The 27,995-nt window shown below is 40.3% G+C and overlaps 2 protein-coding genes and 1 long non-coding RNA gene across 5 annotated transcripts in view; 1 reads left to right on the forward strand and 2 right to left on the reverse strand.

Annotated features, from left to right (window-relative positions):
- The window catches only part of KCNK17 (potassium two pore domain channel subfamily K member 17), a 29,896-nt gene extending 17,629 nt beyond the window's left edge, over positions 1-12,267 (reverse strand). Inside the window, exons 1-2 of the mRNA XM_027681904.1 lie at positions 12,052-12,267; positions 1-115 (exon numbers count right to left, since the gene is read on the reverse strand). Coding sequence (XP_027537705.1) covers positions 1-115; positions 12,052-12,267 — 331 coding nt within the window. The remainder of the gene's footprint in view (positions 116-12,051) is intronic.
- Positions 4-27,967, reverse strand: LOC113966833 (potassium channel subfamily K member 16-like). 3 transcript variants are annotated; one of them, XR_003533975.1, is made up of 6 exons: positions 24,981-27,967; positions 20,920-21,034; positions 20,215-20,381; positions 18,426-18,591; positions 16,505-17,114; positions 4-115 (listed from the first exon to the last, which is right to left on the reverse strand). XR_003533975.1 is itself a non-coding variant. In XM_027681906.1 (6 exons), the coding sequence occupies exons 1-5, from the start codon at positions 25,191-25,193 to the stop codon at positions 16,891-16,893; spliced, it is 885 nt and encodes a 294-aa protein (XP_027537707.1). In that variant the 5' UTR covers positions 25,194-27,967; the 3' UTR covers positions 13,516-16,611; positions 16,886-16,890. The 3 variants fall into 3 exon arrangements, 2 of the variants coding, with proteins under 2 accessions (XP_027537707.1, XP_027537706.1); XM_027681906.1 differs by lacking the exon at positions 4-115 and having other exon boundaries at positions 13,516-16,611; positions 16,886-17,114; XM_027681905.1 differs by lacking the exon at positions 4-115 and having other exon boundaries at positions 13,516-17,114.
- On the forward strand, positions 12,563-18,743 carry LOC113966834. Its single transcript, XR_003533976.1, has 5 exons — positions 12,563-12,676; positions 13,865-13,960; positions 17,524-17,589; positions 17,973-18,008; positions 18,437-18,743. It is a non-coding gene; the product is annotated as an uncharacterized LOC113966834 (long non-coding RNA).
- Positions 27,968-27,995: the final 28 nt, after the last annotated feature.

Genomic DNA, 27,995 nt, shown 5'->3' on the forward strand with positions numbered 1-27,995 from the left:
CAATGGTTGTTATTGCAGAGATGGAGAAGAAGAAAGACCCACTGTAGTCCCATCTGCCCAGGCTAGTGGTGTTTCCCTGGAGGGTTATGCCACTCTTGTAGGCTTGGATGACAGCCTGTAAAGAGACAATAATGTGAGATCCCACAAACCCCCTTATGGCAAGTTTATGTGACTGGCATTTCTACTTCTGGCTGGTAAAGTCAAAAACTACAACTACTTCTGACTCTGTTGTTTCCCTTTTAATAGAGGATATCCTGTGCCTTAGAGACCAAGGAGCTCCAAGGTCAGAAAAGCCAAAAGGCAGCATATTGCTTCTAAGAAAAGGGCATTTACGGCAATGAAAAAGTTGCACATGCACATAGTAGATGGCAGAGGTAAACGTGGAAGAGATTGGAGGGAAAGAACTAACTAAAGATAGCCTAGACAGATGGTTATTCAAACTGCCTTATGACATACTCATTAGGAAAAGGAAGTGTTTCCAGATGGGATATTCCAATGGCAGAAGACCCAGAGCAGCAAATATACATGCAAACGTAAATGATACAGATCCTTTGGTGGGGATCCTCCTGGGGAGGAATGTATATGGTATATTATAGGAGACTGAGACTACACAGGATGGACAGTCTACTAGTTTTGGGCAATATGTCTCCACATCAGGACTATAAATGTGAATTAACAGATTAGATTAGCATTATGGCTGATTCTCTTCAATTTACCCGGGAAAAACTTAGAAGCCACTAGGCTGAAGTGTGCAGAATTACCCTAAAATAAGATATCAGATGTTTTAACAGTGCCCACATCTGATTATGCCTTGTCATGCCAATAAAATTAATGACAGTTGTGTCCAAAACATTAATCACAGCATGTACACTAAACATTTCACACTCACTGATCAAGAATCCCTGACAGTTAATTATCCTTGAATGCAAAGTGTAGCCAAGAATACATAAATTTCATCATCTCTGAGGATATGCAGATACTGAATAATACAATCGCTACCTGAACAAAAAGACTGCTGATAAAGCTTTCACCATTGATAATAAAACGAATCACTCTCAGGTTAGATTTTGACCAATTGTGGGCTTTACAAAGAAGTTGTAGCTTATGCATCCATCAAGCAAACTGGCACTTTAAGCCGGCAAAGCAAGGAAGCTTTGTCCCATTTTACTGATGCAACATGCTCTGTATGAATTGAAAACTGTTTTCAGAGTTCCAAGCAGCATGGACCATTATCTCTTTTCTCTAAGCTACTAGTTCTCAAACTAAAGAGCAAGGAGCAGCTCAGAGATCAACACATCTTTCCAAGCAACAAGCACTGCTTGACAGTTGCATTCTCAGAAGTATCTTTGTGTATTCATAACTGAAGGCAATCTAAACCATTCAGGGTCACATTATAATTTACTCAATCTGACAACATGCTCTTCTCTTCGCAAGACAGAGCAGAGAGCCTGTGCTAAGGATCACATGCTATATTACATTTTGCTTCCTTCTGTGAATTGTTGCCATAACCTGAGTGGGGCAATTCAAGGAAAGAATTTTTATACAGCGTGACATAAAAGAACCAAACCCTGTTTCCCCCTCCCGACAAGAAAAAAAAAGCAAAAATGTTGTACTAAGAAGCCTCCACCAGGATTTGTTTTGAATAGTTGTGTGTAATTCTGCCACCCCTCGTTCTTCTTCCAGGTCTGGTGTCTGCACTGAGGTTTGTCAGGTTGCATAGGGTGCAGGCTCTGACATCTCTTTGTTGCTGATTTCTGACCATACTTGACCTCTGTTTTAAGAAGTATAAGAAATTCTGGAGACAATGGCCTAGTCAGGAATCACAGTTCCCATGAACATAAAATAACTCCCAAACTAAGCTGTATGGCAAGGGAGACATTGGAAATTTACACAGATGACCTGTGGGTTTTTTTCCCTCCAGAAACTAGTGGTTAAATTTGAAATCAAAAGCTTGCTCTTTTCCTGAAACTTTCTTTCTGTAAACTGCAATCTCTGCAGTTTTAAGCAGTTAGTCTTGAACACATATATACCTGCTGGAACAGCAACAGTCCAGCTCTCAGGTAACTTTATCAGCTTGATCAGATAGACTCAAAAACCTTAAATATGCAGCATGTTTGTTGTCCATTCTCCTGCCTGATGTACTGCTGATACAAGCTCAGCAGTTGACAACATTACACACAACATCAAGTTTTTAAAGTCAGAAACACTTAAGAACTAAACAGGATTGCAAGAACCTGTGGCTGAATTGGCCCCAGGAAATGGAAAATTCTTCATGCAGAAAGGGGAAACAAAAAGCCTACATGAGACATCATGTGAGAAGCAAGCAGCAGTAATGAAGTAATTAAATGCTTAATTTCACATCCTTGCACCAGTTCCATTTTGCACGGTTTAGAATGAAGAGGCTGAGCAGTTGTGAGCACCCATGACAGCTCTGCAGTGACTTCCAACAACTCAGCATCCCAGAGTCACTGTCTTAACTTTCCCCAAGGTGATGATGCTACTGCCAGGAAGCACAGCATGTGTCTTCAGAGTTTGCAGACAGGCTACAGTATTTGCCCCAAATGGCACAACGACCTGTGCTACTCTCATGGGGAAGGAAGGTACCACATAACCATTACTCACTGGCAAAGAGCAAGCACTGAGCCTGCAGCGTGTCAGCTGTTTTCTGTTTCTGGTATTGAGGAACTTGGTATGTTTGCTGTAGTCTTCAAGAGCCTTCAGCAGTAAGCTTCTGGCTACCCATTTCTTTGTTAAATCTTATTATCAAACATCCAGATAACACCATTAACCATTAGGCTCACTGCCTTGTGGAAGCCAGCCCAACATGGGGACCACTGAATACTCATGCAAATCAAAGCCCTTGAATAAATTGACACTCCCAGAAGAAATGTCCAATTCATTACTGTTAGGAAGGTAGAGCTACCGAGGTCATCCTTAAAGGGGAAGATTCACAGTATGTGGGGTTAAGGATACCAGATTTGTTTTTTCGAAGTAAAAAAGGTTTTATTATACTAACTAGAATCAACCTTTCACACACAGTAACAATAACGATAGAAAATTAAAGATTGACTCTTCTGAGAACGGTAGAACTAATGGAGCTTGCCTTCCTGCAGATGTGCCCAGGGAGGCAGATTCATGAAACAGAAATCCATAGATAGCTATTAATGCACAGAAATTACTTCTGGCACAGGAAGTAATTGAACTGCAAACTCCTGAACGCTGAGCGAGCATCTAGGAAGATATCAGTGAATACTCTCCCTAATTTAATATGTTCTTTTAGACTTCTGCTTTTGGCTATTGCTCTTTTTCATAGAAAAATTAATAGCAGTTTATAATTTTAGACAGAACACAGCAGAAAAACAGCTAATAAACACTCTAACAGAACAGCTGAATTCTCCCTGCTTTTTTCATTGAAGAGGCACTGACATGTCTCTGCCACTGATTTTCAAATAAACTTGGGTTAATTGGCCTGTGGGTTCCAGGTGTACTAAAAAGAAAGTGAATCATATATGTTGGGTCATAACTGCTTGGTTTCTTTTGCCTGCCTTTTCAAGAACCAGACACTTTGTTTTGCTTTACACCCATTCTGGAGGTGAAATCCTAGGGGTTTTCCTTTTTCTCTTAATTAGACTAGTAATTCAGACAGGATCTGCCTCAAAACCTAATGCATTAAAGGGCACCCAGTAGAAGCAGCATCCTAAATCCAGTGTTAAAAAGCAGGTATCTGCCTGGTCTAAGACTCCAGTCAATACCACCAACTGCTCAAACACAACAAATACTGAAATTGAAGAGCATGGGCTTGATATTTTGGGAACTTAAAAGGTCACATGCAACTCAAAGAAGAACAGAAAGGAAGCAGGTGGGTGGTTAAAATAATCAGAAAGAAACACAACTCAATGGTTCTTTGGTTTCTACTGGCAGACAAGCTGTACAACATAAAACCACAATTTCATTTCTCTTCACTTACTTCCCCCTCTCTAAAATGATAATAAGTTGCAGTTCACAGAAACTACTTCATCTGTAGCTGACAATGCTTATACAGTTTTAAGCTACAGATAAAAAGTTTCTATTGGAATTATTGCAACTGCTATAGCATTTATAAATTGGGATATTTTAGACTTTTAGCCTTCATGAATCACTGAAACTTCATTTGCAGACTGCCACATTTTCTCAAGTAGGCTGTTCTGTTCCTTGTCCATGCAAGTAGGCTTTGCATGGTGCTACCTAATATTGTCATAGCTGGTGCTTACAACACCAGTATGATATCCACCCAAAGTAGTCTATTTAAATGTAACATCTGTCCTGTTGCCTTTGGGATAAAACATGCCTCAGTATACCCAAATTGGGTGTCCAGCTCCATTTTGCTCAACCACAAGCTCTGAAGTTTCAGTTAGGAATGTCATAAACTAATGATTGCAAAAGCACGCTTTATGTTAGATAATTATATTTCAGTGCAAATCAAAGCCTGGTTTTCTGCATACTTCTGCAGGGAATTCGCTCCTTGAATTCAAGCTCAATGGTAACTCCATAAGGACGCTGTGGATTTCTGCTGACTCCCTTGTTGAACTTATTTTATGATAGCAATACCCCTTTTTCCTTCTATTTTACTATTAATTAGAATAATCATTGCTGATTCTTCCTGCGGGACCATCTAAACACAACATTTTACCAGTTTCCTTATTTGAGTCAAAAAAATACATCAAAAAAATTAAATCACTCTTACACACTGACTTCCTTTTAGCCCTTCACATCTCTTGTGGCTGTATTTCCACAAATTACTGTTAATGAGGACCTCATCCATCCTGGAGAAGTCTTACCAAGCTACACAGCTTTGTAGCAACAAACCCAATGTAGTTACAGTCATACTAGCAAAAATCAAACCACAGAAAGCAATTACAGGCAAGAGGTCTCTTTTGTTCATACTGTCTAGCTAAAAAAAATAAATTCAAAGCAAAATAAAACCCAAAAAAAGTGAGGTGGCTGTTTCTACTAGGACATCTGCTTAAGCATCCAGAAGCTTTCTACAGGCTCAGCCTACAGAGTTTGGTTCCTTCTTGACACTTGAGTGTAACATCTTCTTCCCTGCAAAATTTAGGTTTATTCTCTATTTGCTGCAGAGCTGCGCTATCCTTCAGCCATACTCATAAGTCTCTTTTATCATGTTTGCTGTGTTATGAGTTCTGGGCAACTCCCAGATTTTCCAACTTACACACTTACTCTCTTCCAATATCCTCATCACATGTGGCCTCCTCCACCACCAGCCTGTGGCTGTAGCACAACTTCTGATCACCAAGTATGCAAAAGGCAGAACTATTATTTAATCTGATCTCCTTAACACCAACTAAAAAATTCATCTTTCTCCTCTGCACTCACAACTGCATGTGACTAGGATATAGCTTTCAAAAAAGGCATTTAAGATCAGCAATAAAGAATTAATTCATGTGTATATGTAAACGGTGGCACTATTTTCCTTGCAATCTCTTTCTTTAGAACATTGTGCTTCTCTTTCCTTTTACAACCTTTACAGAAAAAAAAGCTTCATCTAAATGATTAAACAGACTGATTCTAATCTATCTGCCTGCCCTCCCCAAAACAAGGTATAATGCGAAAAAGGGGAAAGCAAAGCCCCAGAAGACTAGGACTCTACCAAGTATCTCCATAAGAATTCCTTTTTTTCTTCTGGAGGAAACTATCATGGAAAGAATCATACAAATGACCCTTTTATAAACCATGGCTCTTCTCACTGCTGCTGCCCCATGTTTCTGAACTGTGGCATTGTGGTCAGTGGTCACAGTAATCTTGAGACAAGATTTAAAGGCAAAAGCACTATTTACTAATTGTATTTGAAAGCAGTTCTCAAGGAAGGCAAAAAAGTATGTGAACAGACTGGTGTAAGAAACTTGAGACTAAAGTTTAGTTGACGTTTACACACACATATCCAAAACCATCAACTTTTCCATGGAGAACATGCCCTCCTGAAAATGGTTTGCCTGATTTCAGACACTTTTCCTCACCTTCACAATCTTCAAGGAGGGAAAGGAGATGTTAAAGAGGCACCAAGCTGCCATTTAGATTAATGAGAAAACAACTCACATAAACTTTGTGCACTGGAAATTTCTGCACAATGTTGGCATATAAACAGTCATTTATGCCTCACAGAATAGCAGCTGTAAATCACAAGAAAATGGTTAACATTAACCTTGGTATCAGATTGAAAGGACAGAGGTCAATTAATTTTCAAGTAATTGAAAAATAGATTATTAATCACACTTTCCCAGCTATGAGCTCTGACCCCTTGTCCTTGCTTGTACAGGAAACTTATATGAATTCTGACCAAAACAAGGGCAGGCACAAGATATGCTATGAATCCAAAAGAATCCAGCTGTATTTTTTTTTTTTAACTTTGTGCCACTCGAATAACCTGAGACCTGATCAAGGAACTGTTCCCCACCTTCCCCAGCTAATGTAATTGGCACTAGTTCCTCAAAACCAAAGGAACCCTATGAGCAAAAGCATTTTTACTTTACAGTTGGGTCTGCACTACAGTTTCTAGAATTAATCTACAATTACTCTTCAACAGAAAAGGAGCAAAAGACATAGTATAGTACTGATGCAACCAGTCTCTCCGACACTTGTACTTTTTCTGAAAATTAAGCTTGTATATGAAGGAAGAATCTATGACATGATTCATGGGACAAAGTGTTGCTGAATTCCAGTCACTTCTCAAACCCCAACGACAGAAGTAATTTGACAGCTGGGCTGCAACAGAAATAGGTAGCGTCTACTGAAAGGAGCTGCCTGTATAGTCTACAGAACACAGCAGGTTGCATTCATCATCCTCATAAAATTGAGATTTCCCTCCCTAGTAGTTGTTTTTCTTTTAATTACATTAAAAAAAAAAAAGATTATGATGAACAAGTACCTGTAAGAGTAATCCACATCTTCAAACAACGGACAAGAATTACCATTTCTCTTTTTAGAGGGCACTCACCAGTATTTAGCTATCCACTGTGGGTCTCAAACCTTCCTGGTTGGACAGATTATTGAGACACTTATCAGTTAATGTCAGCTTGCTACTCCCTTACTTGGTATTTCCACCAAGCGTGACCAGCTGTAACTGGGAATTTGATAATAAGAAAAGAATATCTCTCTTTAGGCAGAGGTATGTGCTTTCCATTCACCATCCACACAGAGGCTGCTGTGCTTTCCATTCACCATCCACACAGAGGCTGCTGTGCTTTCCATTCACCATTCTCTTTTTAAACACAGGTACTAGACATTATGTTGAACATTAGACCTAGGAATGAGTTGACTAACCAGAAACAACAGTTCACCAGTAGATCTTCTCATCACCTCCCGGGAAGTCTAACAATAGAGTTCTAGCCTATTACCTTACAGAAAATTATATACCTACTGCTTTATAGAATAATGATTTTATCTTAAGCAAATTCTGTCAAATGGATGCTATAATAGGATATTATTAGCACAGAATGCACATTCTTGATAAGGTATCCATGGCTCTTTTAATTAATAGCTCTGGAGAATGATGAACTGCTGTAATTTAATCAAAGTAGTAGTACATTTTGATAAGCATGAAATTAGAAAGAATAATTACAGGGGATCACCCTATTTCATCTGTGACAAGTGAATTTGACTAAATTGGGTTCTATACAGATGTCACAGGTCTAAAATACCATGAGACAATGCTGTTCCTTAAAGACTCTCATCACCAGCAGGTGATCCCTTATGCTTTACTAGTCATCCACTGTTTCATCATCTGTGAGCAAGATTATTTTAGTAAATGGTATTTGCAGGGTTGTATTTCCTGACAGCTGTCACAATTCTCTGCTGGTTCAATGCCAGTACAAGCCCAGGTATTGACGAGGATCTCTCAGTCACATGGGATCTCATTGCTTTTGTAAACATCTACTAAACTCTCTGTGTACCTCTAGCTGTTGACTCTGGAGATAACAGTATCTAGATCCACCTGCAGGCTTTTAGTTTATAACCTGCCCTTTAGCATTAGGTCCTTTTCACTACACCTTAAATCTTTCTAGACAAAAAAAAGATTTATTTAATTTAGCTCAGCTTTCATTTTCTGAGTTTATGTAAGCAATTGTGTTTAAACAGCATTATATATCTACAATTGAAAGTGGATGGAATACAATAAATATAGGAAACAACTATATTAGGGAAATATATATATAACAACAAAAAAAGTTTATATAAAAAAAAGAATGGTAGCATGAAAAGGATGTCATGGTGATAGCATAACACAGAAAAAGTCCTGTTCCAAGCATGGCATACGGCCAATCATCTGACTAAAGAGACACTGGCAAGGATAGCAGCTGTGTGCCTGAAACCACTGAAAATGATATAGGAAAAGGAGTGAGTTTGGAGGACAGCTCAGCTGGAGCAGAGCTATATATACTCACCCTACACAACAAAACTGAGACATTTATGCACTAGGAGTGCATCACACTGTGGAGTGTGTGTAGGTGTCCCCAGCCCCAAACGGTCAGAGAAGGTCACAGCTCTAGAAGATATGCCAGTACAGAATATGCCATCTTTGTGTGCAGCCTCACTTTCTGGACACTTCTTGAATCTGGAACCAGCATAATTTTTGCCTGGACAGAGACTTTTACATATTTTTCTCCCGAGCTGAGTCCAGCTATTTTTCCTCATTGTATTGAGAGTATATCACCTGAAATCTGCCTTATCATTGCATCTGTTTCCATCTTAGAATCATAGAATCAGCTGGGTTGGAAGGGACCTCCAAGATCATCAAGTCCAACCCTTGATCCACTACTGCTGCGGTTGCTAGACCATGGCGCTAAGTGCCACATCCAGTCTCATCTTAAAAACCTCCAGGGACAGAGAATCCACTACTTCCCTGGGCAGCCCATTCCAATGTCTGATTACCTTCCCTGTAAAGAAATAAATCTTCTGCAAGTCTTCTCACTGAGAGCTTCCTCTGATGCAACATCACATTCAGTAATTCTGGCATGTGAAGACCATCACCATATTTATAATAAAAGGCCAGATATTGTCCTCTGTGCATGTTACCTAATGGCTCATGAGGTGGCTTGCTCTCTGTCTTGCTCCTAGTGAACATCTGTTCATGTTACAGACTGTATACAATGTTGGAAAAATAGCCTGGGGTTAGATGAGTCAACAAAACCAAAGTTATGTCTTCCTTGAGTAAATGTTACTGGATGCACAGTGGAGGGACATGGGGCCACAGTCATGTGCCCCCTCTGTTGTCCCCTCTGCTGCCCTTGTTCTTAAACACACATATGGGTATGCATAAACACATGAGCATACATTGCTTATTTGCTTAAACATAAAGCATTTGCATGTGCTATCTTCAACTATTTAGGAAATATGGAACCGTTCAGCATCCCATAGGGGAAGAGCCAGCCAGTTCCCTCCAGGCAAAAAAACACCAACAAAACCCAGCTACAGGAAGCAGAGACCCCACCACACAGATGTCACACACTTTCTAACACATTCTCCTCTGTCATTCTGTTTTCATTGTTGGTCTGCTATCTTCACTTCCTTCTGTCCTTTCCTTTTTAACTAGAAAATTACTTCTTCCCTGGAAAGGATCTGAGCCATAGAAATTACTGAACGAGAATTCACTGGTCTAGCTACTACAGCATGGTTTGTTTGACTTTGCCTTTCCTCCTCCCATCCTCACTCTGTGCTGCCCTGCTATCTCCTTAAAGCAGGAGCTTGCTATTGCTCTCCATCTGTGCAAGGCTGGAACAGCGGATTTCCGCTCCCAGTTGGTAACTAGGAATTAAGAGATAAATAGGTTGTAAAATTATGTTTGTACATTGCTTAGCAAACTAGGATTTTATTCCATATTGGCCCCTATACACTTAAAATAAACAGAGTTTAGAATTATCTAGAATGAAAGAGTTGTAAGAAAACAATGAGGAACTGCCAGTAATGTCAAGGCACTTAAAATTCACACACTGCTTTACGTTTTCACAAACACTCTTTATATGTCTTTCTTAATTAGCAAATAATCAGCTGTGTAGCTAGAATACAAGTTTCTTATCTGAAGAGGGCCAGTGATGACATTGCCTGATAAACTATGTGCAATGTACTACAATAACAATTCACTGCACAGAAAAACATCCCATTTTTTTGAGCACACTTACAGTAAGCAAGTGATTGCTGCTCAGGAAATTAGAAAAGAGTGTAGGAAAACAGCAATTCCATGGATTATCTGTTTATGATTAATTCCTCACTGTGAAAGTTATTAAAAATTGCACACAAAGCCATTCAAACTCAGTGTGGTTTCTCAGAGCACAAATGCATGCACAGTCACTCTGTAAAGTGAAACAAAGATTATTTGTAACTTCCCCATCAAGGGCTTGCTCAGGTCACAATTAAGTACTCACACGGCATATTGCAACAACATCTGGTCTAAACGGATTTTGAGTAGCTGTCCTATTCCCTCGACTACTAGGTAGTATCAAGAATTAGTAGAGGTCAAGCTACAGTAAAACAAACCATCAGAATGACATTTCTACCTATTAGTTGTGATCATCTTCACTACTAGCATCTTGTCATGTCATTCATCAAGCCCTCTTGCCCTTGCAACCACAGGGCACGTGCCACGACAGATGCTCACTGCATAGTGGGCCAATGCTGAGTGAAGCTCAGCTAAGACCTTCCTTAATGAAACACCAGACTGGTCTTCTCTGATGTATTTATCACTTCTATTTAAATTCCATAGCTAGCATAAGATACACTATAAAAAATAAAAGTAGTTACCACAGTATCTTACAAGGGTCCAAATCTGTGCCATATGTTCAGTGTACTATAGACAGCCAACAGAGGATTTACCATCTAGAAAGTCAGGAGATGAGAGTGTGACATAGGTCTTCAGCATAATTTTGTCTGCCAGGGCCTTGCTGAAACACCTGACAAGATTATCAGTTTGATGGTTTCTGTGTTTTTTTCTCTATTGGGGAAAAAAAAAGGAAGCGCTTATCCAAGTCCTCTTTAGGTTCTTTGAACTGGTGGCCAGCTGCTTTGGTTTCAGTCACCATCATACACTACTTTAACAAAACAAACAAAAAACCCCACAACCCCCCCCAACCAAACAACAAATCCCAAACAAACAAACCCCCCAGGTTTTCTTTGTTTGTTTGGCAACATCTATTTGAGGCAGACTGACCAAAGCAAACAGTACATACTCAACTGCCAGCACCTACTGAACTCAAAGGGTTTGGGGAATCATTCAAGACACTTCAATATTGTAGATTTTTCTTTTTTTCAGAGAAAAATTAAGCAAAGAGAACCCATTTATTCCACTTTGCTCGTATCTGTATCATAAAAATGCAACCACTTGTACTTTAGTAAGATTGCATTTGCTCCTGCTTTACATTTTGCAACCGTCCTGCAAACATCCTCAGAAATGTATTAAATGATATCTTGAAAGATTTAAGGATTTCCTATTTCCCTTTAATTAACAAATAGAAAACAGAAAAAGTTTGACACCAGTGTAAACACCCATTTAACTTACCACGACAAAACTCTTCCGTTAGAATTTACCACCTGCAAGACGTCACAGACTATAATTTATTCTTAGTGCAAGAGCAAACCCAAGCCACCTGTAATTAACCGCAGGTAACTGTCACGTAGTCAGATACTCCGCCACCGCCCGCCTACGGTCGGGACGGCGGCTCTTCAAAACCCGTAGGTCGGCGGCGGAGAATGAAAGAACCCCTTTATCAGCGGGGAGAAAAGACGCCCGCAGCCCGGGGCGAGGAGCTGGGGGAGCCCGGCGTGCCCAAACACCGCGGCCGAGGCGGCTGCTCGCGGAGCGCGGAACGCTTTCTCCACGCCGTGGGCAGCTTCTTCGGGGCAGCTTGCCGTGTGAGCAAGAGACCTACACAGGGAAAAGTTTTTGTACTTTTTTTTTTTTTTTTATAAGTTACTCTCGGGCAGGGGGCGCGCTTATTTCGGCTCCCGCCGCCCTCTCGGCCGCCAGCAGCCCCTCGCTCCGCTCCGGTCCTCCGCGCCCGGGCTCACCTCGACGAGCCGCTGCAGGGCGGGCCCCTGCAGGCAGGTGTGGTTGGCCAGTAGCTCCAAGCGCTCCTGGAGGAGGCGCTGGGCCGCCTGCACCTCGGCCGGTCGCTCCAGCGCCTGCAGCACGGCGGCGCCCATCCCCAGATAGCCCACGTAGGCGGCCAGGAGCACCGGCACCCCCCAGCGCCGCCGCCGCTCCTGCTGCTGCGCCGCCACCATCGCTCCGCGACCGCCGCAGCCCCCGGCGCTGAAGAAGCGGCTGCGGCGGGGGCGGGAGCGGGGCCGCCCGCGGGAGGAGGGCTGCGCCAGCCGGCCCCCTGCGCCTCCTCCGGCCTGCCCCTGTCCACCGAGTCGGGCTGTGCTGGGACAGGCAGGTGGTTGTGCCGGGAGGGGCAAGTGGTTGTGCCGCTCCCCGCTGCAGCAGCCCACCGCGCCGCCCTCGTCCTCTTCTGGTACGGCTCCACACCTGTCCGTTCCAGAGCGCGGAGCTGCCCCAGGGGTCCCATCTGCGCGCCGCGAGTGCCTGAGCAAGCGCGGGCACCGAGTCACGTTCGCCCCTCCGAGGGATGCTAGCTAGCCCCTTTCCCAGCAAATCCAAGTACCTCTCTCATCAGCTGGCACTATTAAAGTACTACTACGGCAGTAGGTTGCGTAAATCTGCTTTTCTCCTTCACTCAGCCGCTAATATAATTTAAAAGGCAGCAAAAAGGTATTTGTGATAACAACTCTTAGATATAAACAAGTGAAAACGTAGCAAGTTTGTCAGAATCTTTTTATAATTTGTAATTTTCCTGTGGAAGTACTTTCTTCATATAGCTAGTTCTGAAGACTGCTTTGATTATTTATTTTCTTGTAGAGAACTATATCCAACGTTCCTTTCTGTTCTCTTACCAGCAGATAAAACAGCCAAGTCACTTTTGGTGTATAAAATCTTTTTAATTTACCTGTTTTGTTGCGTAATGTGAGCTAAAGGGAGATAAACCCGCTAGATTTCTGAACAGGATGCCTTTATGCACTGTCACATGGAAATGTGTTCTCACATTGCCCTCTAATTATTTTTGCCAGGGACATGTGCATACTGTTACAAATAAGGCAACCTTCAAACAGGTATTGCCCCACTGCAACAGTGCTAATCTTTGGTTTTCTGGGCTGTGCTTTAAACTGACTAGCATAAACACATGATTTTGCTAGCAAGATGCAAAAATTAATATGCAAAAACTAGATCAATTCCAGAGTAAAGATATCATCCTGAGCACACCCTAGGAAAAAAAAAAAAAAGCTATGCTGCTTATTGCTCAGTCCTAGCTCTGCCTTTTCAGAGTATTCATTACTGAATGATATTTAAAGCAAAAACGGAATTATGTAAAAAAGGAAAGACTTCTATAAAAATATATATGAGAAAATAAAAGTACAAAGATACTAAAAAGAATATATACTTGTCACCTCTTTCATTGAAGTTCAGGAAATAGATACATCTGAGCTACATTTTGACATTTTAACTGCATTTAAACCCAGATATTTTATACAAAGCACACTGAGTATAACCATGCTAAAACATTATGAATAAACCTATAGCATTTAATATTTATACTAAAAATATATAAAACAAATTACAGGGGAGACTCAGGAGTTTTAACTACAAGACAGATTGTGAAAACCCATGACATCAAGCACGTGCTTACTAGGAAACTGGGGAGAAAGAGATCAGGATTCACAATAAATCTTCACAGAATTATATACTATTTAAATGGCTGGTTTTCTTGAGTACTCTCAGAAGTGTCACTTGTCTGTCAGTCTTCTATTTACATCTCCACAGAGAAGGGCTCAAATCTTGCCGATGATATTTTGGTGTTGTCTGGAAGGTACCAATATATCTGAGGATGAAGAAGGGCTTGTTGTGCAGGCTTAAAGGGTAAGTGTAAGCCTGGAAGGAAATTTGCTTCTTGTCCTGCACTGGACTACCACTGCAGCAAGTGGTAGCTGTTCATCACAGATGAACACTGCCTGAGCCATCACTTCTGCCACAGACTGCAGAGCTACATTCAGAGGCTTCAGAAGTGCTGTTTTCCATGCATTGGAGCTAAATATGTGCACTCTTCATTATGTGCAGAAATGTACCACTGGTAAAATGGGCTATTAGACCAGAAGAGTCCCTTTTGTGTGCTCCTCTGGCTCCTAGCAAGCCCCTGTGATTGTGCAGTTCTTCCACGTTACTTTTCTTAGCTGGTCAGTTGATAATTGACAACTGCCTTTTTATTAGAGGAAGACTACCAGAAAGCACTTGGTCCATCCATGTTCAAGAACTAGGCCAGTGCTCCCAGTATATATCTCAAATTAACTTCAATTACAGATATGCATGACCTTTAGGATCTTTTCAGGACCTTGAAAAATTGACAAAATGAGCAAGAAATTTCTATCGCTTATGTAATGCATGAGAGGGCATCAGTATCCTTCTTGTTTCTATTCCAACGTGGCCATATTTAAGGGATCTTTTTGAATCTTCTGGCAGACAGGTAGACAACTGCTGCAGCTACTCTCAGCTTTACTAAACACAGCAGTAGCAAAAAATTCAGAAGATGGTCTCACCATGCTGCTACTTTGCAAAATCATTAGCAGATACAGGAACAATTTTCTGAACTGCAGTAAAAAAACTGCAAACTTCCTGCTGTCAGATGTCAAGTAAGGATAACTTTAAGAAACACTTTGCCAGTAACTGCTTTCTATCCCTGATAAACCTCATTATCATTTTTTATGGCATGCAGCATGGTGTAAAACACTGTATAGGATCACCTTTAGAGCAGTGCATGTGTTGTGGCTGGCTGTGGTTAGATAAAGTAAGGAAGGCATGGAAAAATGCAAGGTGAAAAGAACAGGTTAGATATAGAAGTCAGCAGAACTTTAGCTTCGTCTTTCACATAAACAGGCCAAAAATGTCTTGTAGAGTTAACACAAGGCAGGTACAGAATACAGTGATAGTGATGATGTTAAAAAGTGCAAGTGCAAACATTATGTCTGAAGAATAGAAAATACTGAGAGAAAAAGTCTCCCGTGAGATTTGCAAAGATACAAAAAACCAGACAGGAGAGAATTGGCTGCTCTCAGTAAAAGTCTACCAAGAAAGCTGTTGCATAAATTTATGGGAATAGCTGAGGGCGTGGGGAAGATCAGTGAAAAAACAGAGGAGATAAAATCTGTGAGGTAGGTAGTGGTAAAACATGAGGTAAATCTTAGATGGGATAAGCATTTGAACACTCATTTTTGAAGCTAGTCTAATAAACCATTCTTATACGCCAGCATTTCAAATTTGAACAGCTCCACTGCACTATGCAGGTGTCAGCAACTGGCAAACAAAACAAACACCATGTCAGATGTAAGAACAAATGTCTGTTGTGACCCTCCTCAGGAGTAAAAATCTAGCTCAGAAAGTATGCATGAAAAGATTAGTGACCTACACAAGCCTCTACATGTTTTATGGACACATCTCCAAAATGAAATATCAAAGCAGCTGCTGAAAGGCTGACATTTGATGTTCCTGTAGCCTGTCAGACATACGCTAGCTTGGGGCTAGTCTACATATGCAGTCATATTTCACTCACACTTTACATTAAAGTTCCTTTTATAAATGAGTTTAAAAGGATTAATTGATGGTTACTATGAGATATAAACATATTGAATAAATAGCAGTATGTATATGATTACAAGCATGCCCATGGAATGTGTTAGTCATGGTTATAACCAATTGAATGTGGTACCCAATGAATGGATAATTGTTTTATCAAGTTTCTGTAGTTCACTTTAATACAGAGTATGACTACAGTTTTTCATCTCAGTGACTATCCTCTTATAAGGTGCTTATATGTCTTTCTTTGGTTTTTAAGCTTCTTTGGAGATGGCTTCTGCTACCTTTGACTTAAAATAACTGTGATAAAATCAAACTCCCTATTTCTCATGGGTGACACTATACTCAAGTGAGGATCAGATCTAATGTAAGAGCCTATAATCAGCCTTATTTAAAGATAAACATACAGCATCAAATCTGTACGGTGCATGATAGTTCTTCAGTGAACTGGCCCATATAAAATGCCAGACTCTAATATTATTTGTGACCTGGCTAGAAATAAGGAAATCTGCTTGCATTTAAATTTAGTTTAAAGTGCTGTCTAAGTGGTTGTGAAATGAACTGTGATGAGGACCTGCTTTGAGTTGCCAGTTCACTTTGAGATGAATTGTAACAGTCCAGGCAGTGCTGGATAGACACATAATTTCTGCACAATTAAAAGAAAAGCATTTTAGCTCAGAAAATAAATGTTTTCATTTTATGTGAAAGCTGCTCATTTCAGACAATATCAGCTGAATCTTAACTGGATGGCTGTCATTAAGCAGGTTTTCATTACTGTTGATATTCCTCTATGCTGTTGCTTGTTTTCTGACTGGAAATGAAGAAAGATTTCTGTACCTGACTTTTTCCACTTGAGATTCTTGATGACGTGACTTCTTATTGAAGCTGGGAGGCAGTCACTCTGGATTTTTTTGAAAATGAGTGACCATAAGAACTCTATCCCACTAGAGAAAGACAAAGGATAATAATTGATTACTTCAGAGGAAGTTGCCTTTTTTGAGTGAGAATTGTAAAATGAATCCTGGGACAGTTGTATAGCTACTCCTTTGGAGGTTTTGTGTAGGCTGATGCCTACACAGGGTGTGGAAATTTCCATGTTTCTGGAACACTTCCTCCTTAGGAAACAGTCCAAAACCTGTGGTTTAGTCCTTTATCCACAGGGCTTGCTTAGTGTGAGATACAGATGAAAGATGCAGTTTCAGACTGCTCTCTTTGTACCTTTCTCAGCTAGGAATATGGATTCTGCGCTGCTCAGGTTCATCTTCCAATTTGGTGGTGGCTCCTTCTGCCAAGCTTGAGTCAGACTTATGCCCCTTTAGCTGAAGGAATTTTTCCATCAAGTCAGCTCCCACGTTGAAGACCAGAGCCAGCCAGGCCAAGCCAAAAACAATCCAAATTGCAGTAAGGCTCCTGTACACAGGGATATAGTGCTTGTTGGGGTTTGTGCCTGAAAAATCCGGGGAAATTTGCATATTAATCTTGACAGCTTTGTTCTGCTGAACATACATACTGATACACCCTCTCCACCCCCTGCAGAAATGTAGGTTTAGTGAGCTTGTGTGATGTATCAGCAGATAGATCTCTCTTTTTCCTTTTTTTTTTATGCCAGCTCTCAGGTTAAACTTAGCGCAGTTGGCATCAAATCCCTGAAGCTGACGCTATACAATAAAAATAGCCATATTGAATGTTGATCAGGGATGCACAAAATAAACAGTTCCTAGCCAACAACAAATAAAAAAACCATCTTGGAAATTCAATGTTGAATCCATATTAGCCATATTTTACTCGAGAAACACTGGGAATCTCAGATGACTTAGAAAGATACAGTTTAATAATATAGTGATTCCTACTTGTAGGGTGATATAACTCAGTATGCAGGGTTCACAATCACCTGGCTACTATGGGAAATGCAGCCATTTTAAGTAAGTGGTTATGAGAATCTTAGTGCCTGGTTTGATGTTTCCACAGCATGGACAATCGGTGCAGCTGATACAGGCACAGGACAGCACTGCAGCTATCCATTTAGTCTCTGTTGTCCAGATAATCATGAAATTCCACAATGCCAGATACAGCTTGGGATGCTTCTTTATCTTCTTTTGGGACCTCTAGGAGAGGAGACCTACTACTTGCAAAGTAAGAGATCATAGTGGTTTTAAGAAATACACACATTAGACATAATCTGTTAAGATTATGCATTTGTTCAAATAAGCATGTGGAAATGTAGCCCCTTACGTGTCTTTACCGTGACATTCTCAGCCTAGATCTCTAAAGACTATGTAATCTCACTGGGTTTGTTTTCTTTCAGAGGCATCCTGTGGTTGTCAGTAATGTTGTTTCCATTGTAAGTATTGATTATTTAATATTTGACATGAATTGTTACTAGGAATGGTAGGCTCTTGCTGAATCACTGTTAGGAGAGGGTGGTTTTAAGGCTTAATACTTAATACTTCTTTAAGACAAAGAAAGTTCATTTATATTCCTCCTGTCACTCCTGGATCCCATTTGTGGCAGCCTGGGCAGAGACATTGTTGAATGGGTGTTCAGTGGCATATGTGAAATGAGTTGGGTGACTCGCAGCTTAGCTGCCAAGAGAAAAATGCTCATGTCCTATAATATATTAGCTCATTATTACTAGTCTGGCTGAGCTCACTCTTGTACCAGATTTATAGTGGAATGGATATCTATGCTCCCTGTATTTAGTTTTATACTAGAGTAACATATTTCAACAGAGCTTAATCCAGTTCACCTTCTTTTTTACCTACTACATAGTCCCCAAATCCAATGGTGCTCAGGGTGATGAAAGTGAAGTAAAAGCCTTCTCCATAGCTCCAGCCTTCTACATAACTGAAGACTAATGGCGGGAACACTAGAAAAAGCAAAGTCCCAGTGGACAGGAAGATGGCCACTGCCAGTGTTTGAACCACCTGAAAGATAAAGCGAAGATGGCAGCTAAGCAGCATGGAGCAGTTGTCTTGTTGAAATTGCTGGGTCTGTTTTTTTCTTGAATCACAAACCCACTCCAGCTGGGAGCAGCGGCAAAAAAAGGAAGGATAAGCCAATGCTTCCAAGCACTGCAGGCTGAGCTCACTATTTACTCTGCAAATAGATATTGAACCTAATCATGAAACAAAAAAAACCTTAAAATTAGGAAAAAAAGGGAGGATTTTTTTAAAGCTTTTTGCAATGAGTTTTTAAGAATGCTCCAGTCATATTTTCAGACTTACAGCAGCCATAGGAATGAAATACTCACTTTACAATTTCAAGAGGAGGTACTCTTGTAATCAATTGGTTTCTGTCTTTGAGGAAAATCACCAAGTATTGCATAACTCATTATACGAAGATTGGCAAGAAAAATTTATGGTTCTTTTCACCATGATTGCTTCCAAAGATTTATAAAGTGGCTTATAAGAGCTCAGCCAAAAATATGTTTGGATGAAACCTAAGTGAAGTCAGTTTGCCTTCTTTCATTTTTAACTTAGAAGCACTCAGAGGAAAACTGTTCTGTTAGCACAGGGAAGATCTGTGCCTCTCAGTACAAATGTCTGCCTTCTGGGACATAAGTTACTGCATATGTGACTGCAAAGACTGGTCAGGGGATGGGTCATGACAGCAGATTTTAGCAGTTTAGGACTGAGGATCAGGAATTCATGGATTTCCAGGGAACACATTCTGTTGAACTATTGTCTAGTGGTGTGCTGATGCAAACTCATTGCAATTATTTAAAAATGCCCTCAAGGGCATTCAAAACGGAATATGATTTTCTATTCATGTGCCTATTGTGACTGGATGAAAAGCCAAACCACTGTTTATAAAGTAGAAGGTCCAGGTATCATGTTTTCTTTTCTGTAGATAAAGAATGTAGCGACTCGAGATTTTACAAATGAAAAAACTTGTGTCAGAACTGTGAAATGTTTTGACATATCTAACATATCTAATCTCCCTTTTGTCTCACTGAAGCAGTCAATTCACTGAACCTTTTCTCAGAAACATGCACTAACTGTGTTATAAATGACCTTAATGTATTTTCTATTATCAGTCCTTCTCTTATTATAAAACATTTGGACTAGTTCAATGACTCACCAATAAGCTGTAAGTAAGGAGAAGAAGTATTTGCATTTTGAGAAAATAGAGGCAGTGCTAAGTTGCTGGCACAATTAGGGAAGCTAATTCAAGCCAGATTAGCATACCAATAAAAATAATTTGTCTTTGCACAGTGTAGAGCTAGACTCTGGATAGATGCTACTATAGGCTAGAGAATAGAAGCTTGATTCAGCTATGTGTGTATACGCACACATTCTTCTAAGGTCACCAGATTAATGGGTTTGCTGAGTCAGGTTTTAAAAAGGCAAATCTAGAGTCCCTTAGGCAAAAGCCTATTTCTTTAAAGCTCTTGTAGATAAATGAAGTGTATCGAGTTTCTGATATAGAGGGCCACATAACTGCTGTGGTTCACACAAGGAAGCCCAATCTAGCAGCAGCACATATCTGAGAAGAGAACTTTAACTACTTTTAAAATAGAAGAAACAAATGATAAATTGACACTGTACCTGGGCACGGCCTGGCTTTTGCACCCATCTTTCCAGGGTAAGCAGATGAGCGTTGAGACCTTTCCCCAGCTGATTAAGGAAGGCCAGGTTGAGGGGCACTCCAAATAAGGCATAAAACACACAGAAGATCTGCCCTGCCACTGTGCTGGGGGACAGGTTACCATAACCTGGAAAAAAAGAAGAAAACAGCTACACGAAAAGGCTTTACAGTAAAGCTGCAGGCATCATGGAGAGTTCCTAAGCTTGGAAGTTCAACTACATTAAGCTTCATGAACCTGTGAATATATGATTTTCTGTAATTAAATCTGTCTACAAATTGCCATAGTTTATGACGAAGGCCTGTGCATTCACTACTACTAGCTGAAAATTGAACATGAAAAATACTACTCTTATAGGGAATATTGTAACTTGCTATAGGTTTCTGATCTTGTGGTGAGTGCAACTCAGAGCTTCAAAGCAACCTCAAGATGCGCTGTCCATGTACAAGATGATACTGCATGTACCAAGTAGGCACTCGGCTTCCTTGGCAGGTGTAAAATACTGGATACGCAAGAATAACAGGCATAATTGGAAACCAAGAGAAAACTGTAAGTCACAGTACTTGATTGTCTTGCAGGTGTATTCTGTCCACCAATTACACATTTCTGGGGGCTTTAAAGGATAGTTGGAGGAAACCCAGGTTTATAAGGAAAGAGAGTACCTCACCTATAGTGGTGACAACAGTTCCTGCAAAAAAGAAGGAGTTGCTGAAGTCCCAGTTGCTGGGATTTGTTGAGTTTCCTTCTGGGTTGACCCCTTTTTCCCATGCTTCCATGAGGACCTGAGGTGGAAGAGGTCAAAGGAGCAAAGATGAGGAAGAGTGTCAGAAATAGAGAGAAGTAAATACTGCTTTCAATCTTGAGCAAGCAGAGTGATAAACAATGTAGATAACAGGGTAGAGTTGGACTAAAATGGACTACTGCTGACATGGCAAAACTTGGAAATAGAGTTGGCTAGGAACTTGAACTCTTGCCCCTGGAGAACTGGGCGCTGAAGTAGGATTAGTTCCATAGCTAGATGAAATCTGAGGGGAAGGGAGTGGAGGGATTCCCCAAAGTGATCCAACTGGGAAAAAAAAGTAAAGCTGTGCCATAAAAAGTAAAGGTAATTCCTCTTCTCTTCTTCCATAGTCTAGTCATCTCATTCCAGTTTTTAATGTAGGCAAGTGTAAATGTGTCTGTGGGGAAGGGCATGAGGAACATGCTCATTTCTGTTTCCTCTATGTAAGTACTAGTGAGGATGAATTTCTATTTTTGGCTTTGACTTCCCAATAATTTTCAATGAATATTAGGCTTCTCTTAGTCTGAAAGATTAACTAATAAAATATTCTCTGCTATTCCAGATAGCTCTTACCAGATGACTAAAACTACTGTGTGCTAAAAAAATACTGCTCCTGCATCAAATGTCCTGTCAACTGCCTTAGTGAAGAATGTGTTCCTTTGCTGTCTCCAAGGATTTCTCTGAAGGAGACTGGTTTCCCTCTGCTCAGTGCCTGGGTTTTAAGAATCCCCTTGTTTATCACATACCAGGTCACAGCTTTGTAATTTTGCAAAATGCCTAAGGAATTACTTGTTCATCTCTTCTAAAGACTTTGTATGATGCAAGACATGAGCAAGATTTAATAGAAACACCAGCTTTAGCTGGTTTCAGGAGTACGAGATCAAAGAAGATCCTCTTTCTTGATCAAAGTGTTGACTACTGCCAGCAGGATTGCTTTTCTAATGAACATACCCACTATAAGGTATCCAATTTTGTACAGGTTTTGCAATTTTAAGTCATCTGTACTGGTGGACTTGAGTACCGTAAGTTTAGTGGCTAGTCTTATTTCTGCAGTAAAAAATCCTACAGCATTGGTCAAGTTTATCAGAGAGCTGCTGAGCATCATCGCATGTGAGCTCATGACTGAAGTGTCAGCAGAGCTTCTTTTCAATACGACAAACAACTTTATCCATCAAAAACCTGTTCTTAGAATGGGAAGAATTCAACATGTCAAATTTTCTAGAGCTGACTATTTCATTTTCTGCTTAGAAGGAACACAGAGAAGCTACTAAGGTGTGAATACTTTGAAATGTCTAAAATAATCACAGGTTTAATTTATTTCTGTAAGAAACACTTGACAGTTCTATGTATTTCAATGCACAAGAGTTCACAGGAGTTACATTCACATCATGAGAGTCAACATGGAAGAGTAAGGCAATTTTGAATGTAGAACCCTTAAGTTCAACAGTCTGACAGGGTCACATTTCTTGGTATGATTGTTGCTTTTAAATACAACTCCATGAAATAAATGGCATCCTGGTGCCCAGGAGAATTGTTCCTAAACAAATGGGTTCCTGTGGGACAGTTAAAATGGCTCCTAGCTCCTTTCATCTACAGCTCAGGTAAGGGTTATGGCTGGGGTGTGATCAGAGCAGCTTTTGAATGGTTGGCGAGCATTAACTGTTGCCTTTGGGAACAGAAGTAGCCAGTAAGTAAAAGCAATGTGCTGTAATTTACAGTAGGAGTATGAAACCTATATAAAGCTACAGTAGCATATGGAGAGAATAAAAACTTCCTGCTGTTTCTCCTCCTGTCCCTCTGCCGATGCACATTGCAGCCACTTGTGGTCATAGACAAGGATTTGGTCCTTTCAGTCTATGTTTAGATCAGTTCCTTTGAGACTGAAAAAGTATGGACATAATCAAAATCAGGACTCATAAAGGGTACTTCCTTACTCAATGCATCTCAGCTATGTTGTCAGAATGCATAATTTCCTGAATGATGTTTACCAGAGATGCATTAAATCACAGAATTTGGATTTGCACTTTCCCAAAGCTCCAGGCTGCTCATTTTAGGAGCAGCAGCTCAAGGCCACCTCTCAGCTAGGCAGTTTTAGCCATGCAGAGCCAATGCAGTTTGTTGACATGGAATTGCAAGAATTTGTTTCCTGCACAATTGAGTCAAAAGTTAATGAATTATAAGTGGTAACTCTATTATTGGTGATCATAGATATGCAGAAAGAAATCAGGCTTGACTCTCACATTTCAGGATTTATGTTTAAAGAATGGGCATTAAGACAAGATGTTATACTTGTTAGCTGATCAGACTGAGTCTAGGGGCTGTGTCTCACTGCAGTCTGACTACTGTGACTTTTCAGACTGGAACTTCTGACATGATGAACAGGCCTTCTTAACTATATAGTTAAAACACGCAGAGACACAACTGCTTCCCTGCATTAGTTGTAAAGTTAGAGATTTAATATGGGAAGAGTAGTATTTCCTAATATGCAAGAGTTAGACAAATTTCTTAACAAGTCTTATAAATAACAAGTGAGTAAGAGAGGACCTACATTTATATGAACCTTGAGGACTACCAAGTCTAAGTACTTTGAAGCTTGGTGCATTGTAGGTGATTTGGTGCCCTCAGCCGGCTTTATCTGGAACAGCTTACAAGTGAAATTTTATTTAATTCTGCAGAGACATAACAAAATGTGATTCTCTGAGTGGCACGGCAGTGCTAAGAAGGCTCCACTGGAGCCAGAGTGAGAAGAATCTGGACACGTGAGAACCTTCCCTAAGGTTTCTAAAGTAGCAGAGATTTAACTAAACCTTTCAATCCTGTAAGGTATTCCAGTTAGGTTTAGAATGAGAATCAGGGTTTTTGCCTCTACAATCACTATCAGAAAGATAAGGAAAGAACAGGTAATATCACCAAATGCTATAGCTGAAAAAAACAGACATGTTTCTAGGCATGTAAGTTCTTTAAAACTAGTAATTTTCTGGCCAATGTCCAATGTTCCACAAGAAATATATCACAGTATTAGTAATCAGAACATTGGCTTTGTAGACAGAGGTTCAGGCACCTTTGCTACCCTTTCTAATCTGAAATTCACTGTTTGTTTAAATCCATTTACAAAATCTAGGCTTTTTGTTTATCAAAAGCACGTACCTTCGTGGAAGTCCTCCCACTTGGGCAGTGCAAACTCGCAGCATGTTTAGAGTTTTTATCGGGTTTAGTGACATGGTAGAAAGAGTTCAAACTATTTAGGCACCCAGCTCTGCATCTGGGTAGATTCTGAGCACAAAGAAAGTGGTAGTTTAAGTATTTCTATCCAGTTCTTGCAATACTAGTATGAGAATATAATACCAAGAAAGGTATCTCCAGCTAGTTTTGAGGAATAGATTAAAATGTAATTGAAGATGTCATTAACTGACAACCCATATTGAATAAGAGCTCTTTATCTCTTCTTACAAGAGAGAGAACACAGTTAGTGATGGTTGGCTTTATCTTTTCTTTAAAGGCCTGTGAGTGTAGGACCACCTTCAAAGACAGTAGACAATTCCTAGTACAAAAGGGCAGAAATGCACAGGTTTGGACTGGAGAACCTTGGAAGGGCAACCTGCTTATTTAGGTTTGATTCTTGATTTTGTCCCCATGCATAATTCCCTGTAATAATTAATGAGAGAGCCAAGAACCATGAAGATGAAGTTACTGCAATGTAGCACAAAAGTGCATCAGGCAGATTTACATATTTTGGGAGTTCGTGACTGGGAGAAGAAAGTAGTTCAATAGATCAAGATAAAGAGGTATATGAATGGGCTTGAGAAACCTCTGCCTTTAATTTAAACAGTTAGACCTTTAATATCATGGACAGCTAATCAGTTTATAACATACTTGGCCACAAAAGTATAATTTTTTCTAACGAAAATAATGCTTGAGCCGAGATAATGGGAACCTGTTCCTCTTACCTGTACAAACTTCTCCAGGGCTTGTCTGTCCAAGCATGTGTAGTTCTGCAGGAAGTTGAGCTTCTCCAGCTGGAACTGGTCCCGAAAGTGGGTCTCTGCCTGCTTCTCAAGCAGCTGGAACACCATAGCACCCAGGAGGAGGTAAAAGAGATACCCCAGTACCAGCAGTGGAGTCCAGCTGATCCGCCGGTTGTGTATGGCGAGGAGGGGCATGCTGCTGCTCTGCTGTTGCCAGTCTCTGCTCAGTACTTAACAGGTTACTGTCCCAAGATATGTGCTACCCAGAACACCCAGAAATCACACACCTATGTTCCCAGCTACTGCCCTGGAGAATTTTTTAATAGAACATACAGGTATCAGGGCTATATGAAATGAGACTAACAGAGAAATTTTATCCCTCCACGTCTGTTCTCTATCCAGATTAAAAGGTGAGCATTTATGGCTTAATAAGAATGTGAATGATAGTGTTTTTCTCCTATTAAAACAACTTTTATCCAAAAATCTTAATCAAATGAATGAAGCCCTCTGAGGATGGTATTGGTTTCCAGGCTGGGAAGCTGAATCAAAACTGTGGTTATATGACTTACCCTGGGTCATATGAATATGGAGTCACGGATAGACTCTTAAAGTCTTGACAAGTAAAGCCTTACTCTAAACACTAGACTTCTGTACAAGAAAATGCTATAAACTCTAATTACAGCAGACTCTCCAGAACAAAGAAGAGTATGGAGCTGAATAAATGGAAAAGTCAATAGCTGCCGTCTGTACCATACAAACATTGCTGGCACCAGTAAAAGCAGCATGATGGAGCTTATAAACATCCTGAATTCAGCCTGGTCACACAACAGAACCTTTCTTTCTTTTCTAACCCTAATAAAATCAATCTCACTGCCTGGTGTGCTGCTCCTGAACTATTTGTCAGATGACTCCACTCTTTAGTCCATAGAGTTAGAGAATGCACCACACATGCCTACTGCTTTCTCTCTCCATATTGCCTTTTTAATCCAAGTGCATAAGGGGGAAGGAGGGCTTAAGGTTAATCATTGGCCAAAAAAGTATCAGAGGTTCACTCATGGGAGCCTTAATGATTATCATGCACTGGAAATGAGCTGGGCTTGCATATTTTTCTGTAGGAACAGCTTTATGGCAAGCGTTATCTATGCTACACTGCTTCCAAAAGAAAACACACACAGAGAAAGAAGGCCAGGTGGCTAGGGATGCAATTTTGTTATTAAACTCCCTTCCTGTTAAAATGTTCTGGATACAGATATCCCTCCTTTGCTTAGCATTCAGATTGTTTTCACCTACCTTTGAAAAAGAATTAGTGCTCACAGAAAAAGACCAAAAAAAATTACTTCATTCATATCCTATTTGGGAAAATCCCTGTACTTGCCATTTGTACTGTGCTTGTAGCCTAGAGCCAGGCATCATCCAGAAGAGGATGAGTGACTGGCAGCAGAAGGCTACTTAGCACTGTGAAAAGTGAAAACTATTGTGGACAACTCCAAGGAGACCATCTTGGACTTTTGTCTGCTACCACTCTGTTGGTGTGACTGAGGGACAGAAAGACTGCAGTAGAGAAGTGCAATGTGGAAGGACTCCGAGCCTTGGTGCTCTGGCATTTCTTTTCAGCTGAAAAAGTGAAACATTTGGGAGATAGAAGTTACAGTGGGATTGAAATTACTGAGCACAGCATTGAAATTACTGAGCATTTCAACATTATGAAGCAATCTGATCTGAAGCCACTAAGATGCCCAACTGACAGAAGGTCTTCTCTTGGTCTGTGCTGAGGGTGACAATTACTTAGTATCTAACAAGAACACCTCTGTTGTGTCTGATTTCCATAACTAAAAGGTACAGCTTGTTGTTCCATACCTTATGCCACGGTAAGGCTTGACAAGCCTGGGATGTTGCACAACTGCTTGTTATACTAGCAGGGCTGTCTCTGGTGACAGATCCAGGTGTTTGACATGTTGTTTATAGGACCTATGTCTACCATGCCAAGAGAATGACAATCGACTGGTTTTCTGGAATGGGTGCAAACCCATCTGCATAGCTGGGCTGAGACAAATTTTCTCAGCTGAAGTACGTTTCACAATTAAGGGTATGAAACTAATAAGATATAAATGAAAAAATAGAGCACTGAATCTCTCTTATGTTCCCTTCCATTCTGTTCAGTTCAGTTCAACAAAGCATTCCAGCTGCCAAACTTGACAGTCTAAATTATGCCTTAAGAAAAAATGTCCACTCAGGCTTTCTTTTGGGATCTTAATTTTCTGAGGGTGTTGTGAATTGGGTCACTAAAATTATAAAGGTGTTTTTACTTCTATACTGTAGTTATTCCTACTGGTTTGTTTTTTCCCTCCTTTAGTATAAGGTTGCAATATAGGAATCAAACAAAGCCAGATTGTGTGCAGCAGCCCAGAAGTTATGTCTTGCTACAGGAAAAAAGAAACTCAAATATATACATTTAGAAGTAAACTGAAGACTTATGATTTTTGTGTAAGTTTTGAATCTGGAAGAGGGAGTTCAGCACAGCTTACCACATCAGAAATTAAATTTGGTTTCGAGGTAAAAAGGCATAATATACAAAGTGCTGAAATAACAATACTAGCAGATCCCTTTTGTTGACAGGATGACAAAGCACATTGTCTAATCTAACTTCTCTGTTCCTCTTCTAATGCTCTTCTGATTAAAAAATAAATAAAACATGAGTTCACAAACAGAAATAAAAAGTCCTGAATGCAAGAACTTCTTAAGAATAGCTGAACTTGGAAGTTGACTGTTCCTCAGAAGTCCTGCTTTTCCTGCCACAGGAGTGCATCTGGTCTCAAAGCTCAGGAATGATTTCTCACGACATATATTTTGAATCTAGGGCTGAACAGAACCTCCTTGATTATTCCTTCACTTTTCATATTTTTCTTCCTCAATGTGACTGACCCAATAGGATCCAGCTTTTTTCACAAAAAATCTGAGCCAGTCTGGAAAGGACAGATACCAAAATGACATCCCGGT

This window comes from Neopelma chrysocephalum, unplaced genomic scaffold, assembly GCF_003984885.1.
Source record: "Neopelma chrysocephalum unplaced genomic scaffold, ASM398488v2 Primary Assembly neopelma1_61b, whole genome shotgun sequence".
Lineage (NCBI taxonomy): Eukaryota > Metazoa > Chordata > Aves > Passeriformes > Pipridae > Neopelma > Neopelma chrysocephalum.

Bases quoted from the DNA above. Each gene is read 5' to 3' on its own strand.
- LOC113966833 (XM_027681906.1), bottom strand. From the start codon at position 25,193: ATGCCCCTCCTCGCCATACACAACCGGCGGATCAGCTGGACTCCACTG. The intron at 20,382-20,919 runs GTGAGGTACTCT...CTTTTTTTCCAG, and splicing joins AACTGTTGTCACCACTATAG to GTTATGGTAACCTGTCCCCC. The intron at 18,592-20,214 runs GTACAGTGTCAA...TTTATCTTTCAG, and splicing joins AAAAGCCAGGCCGTGCCCAG to GTGGTTCAAACACTGGCAGT.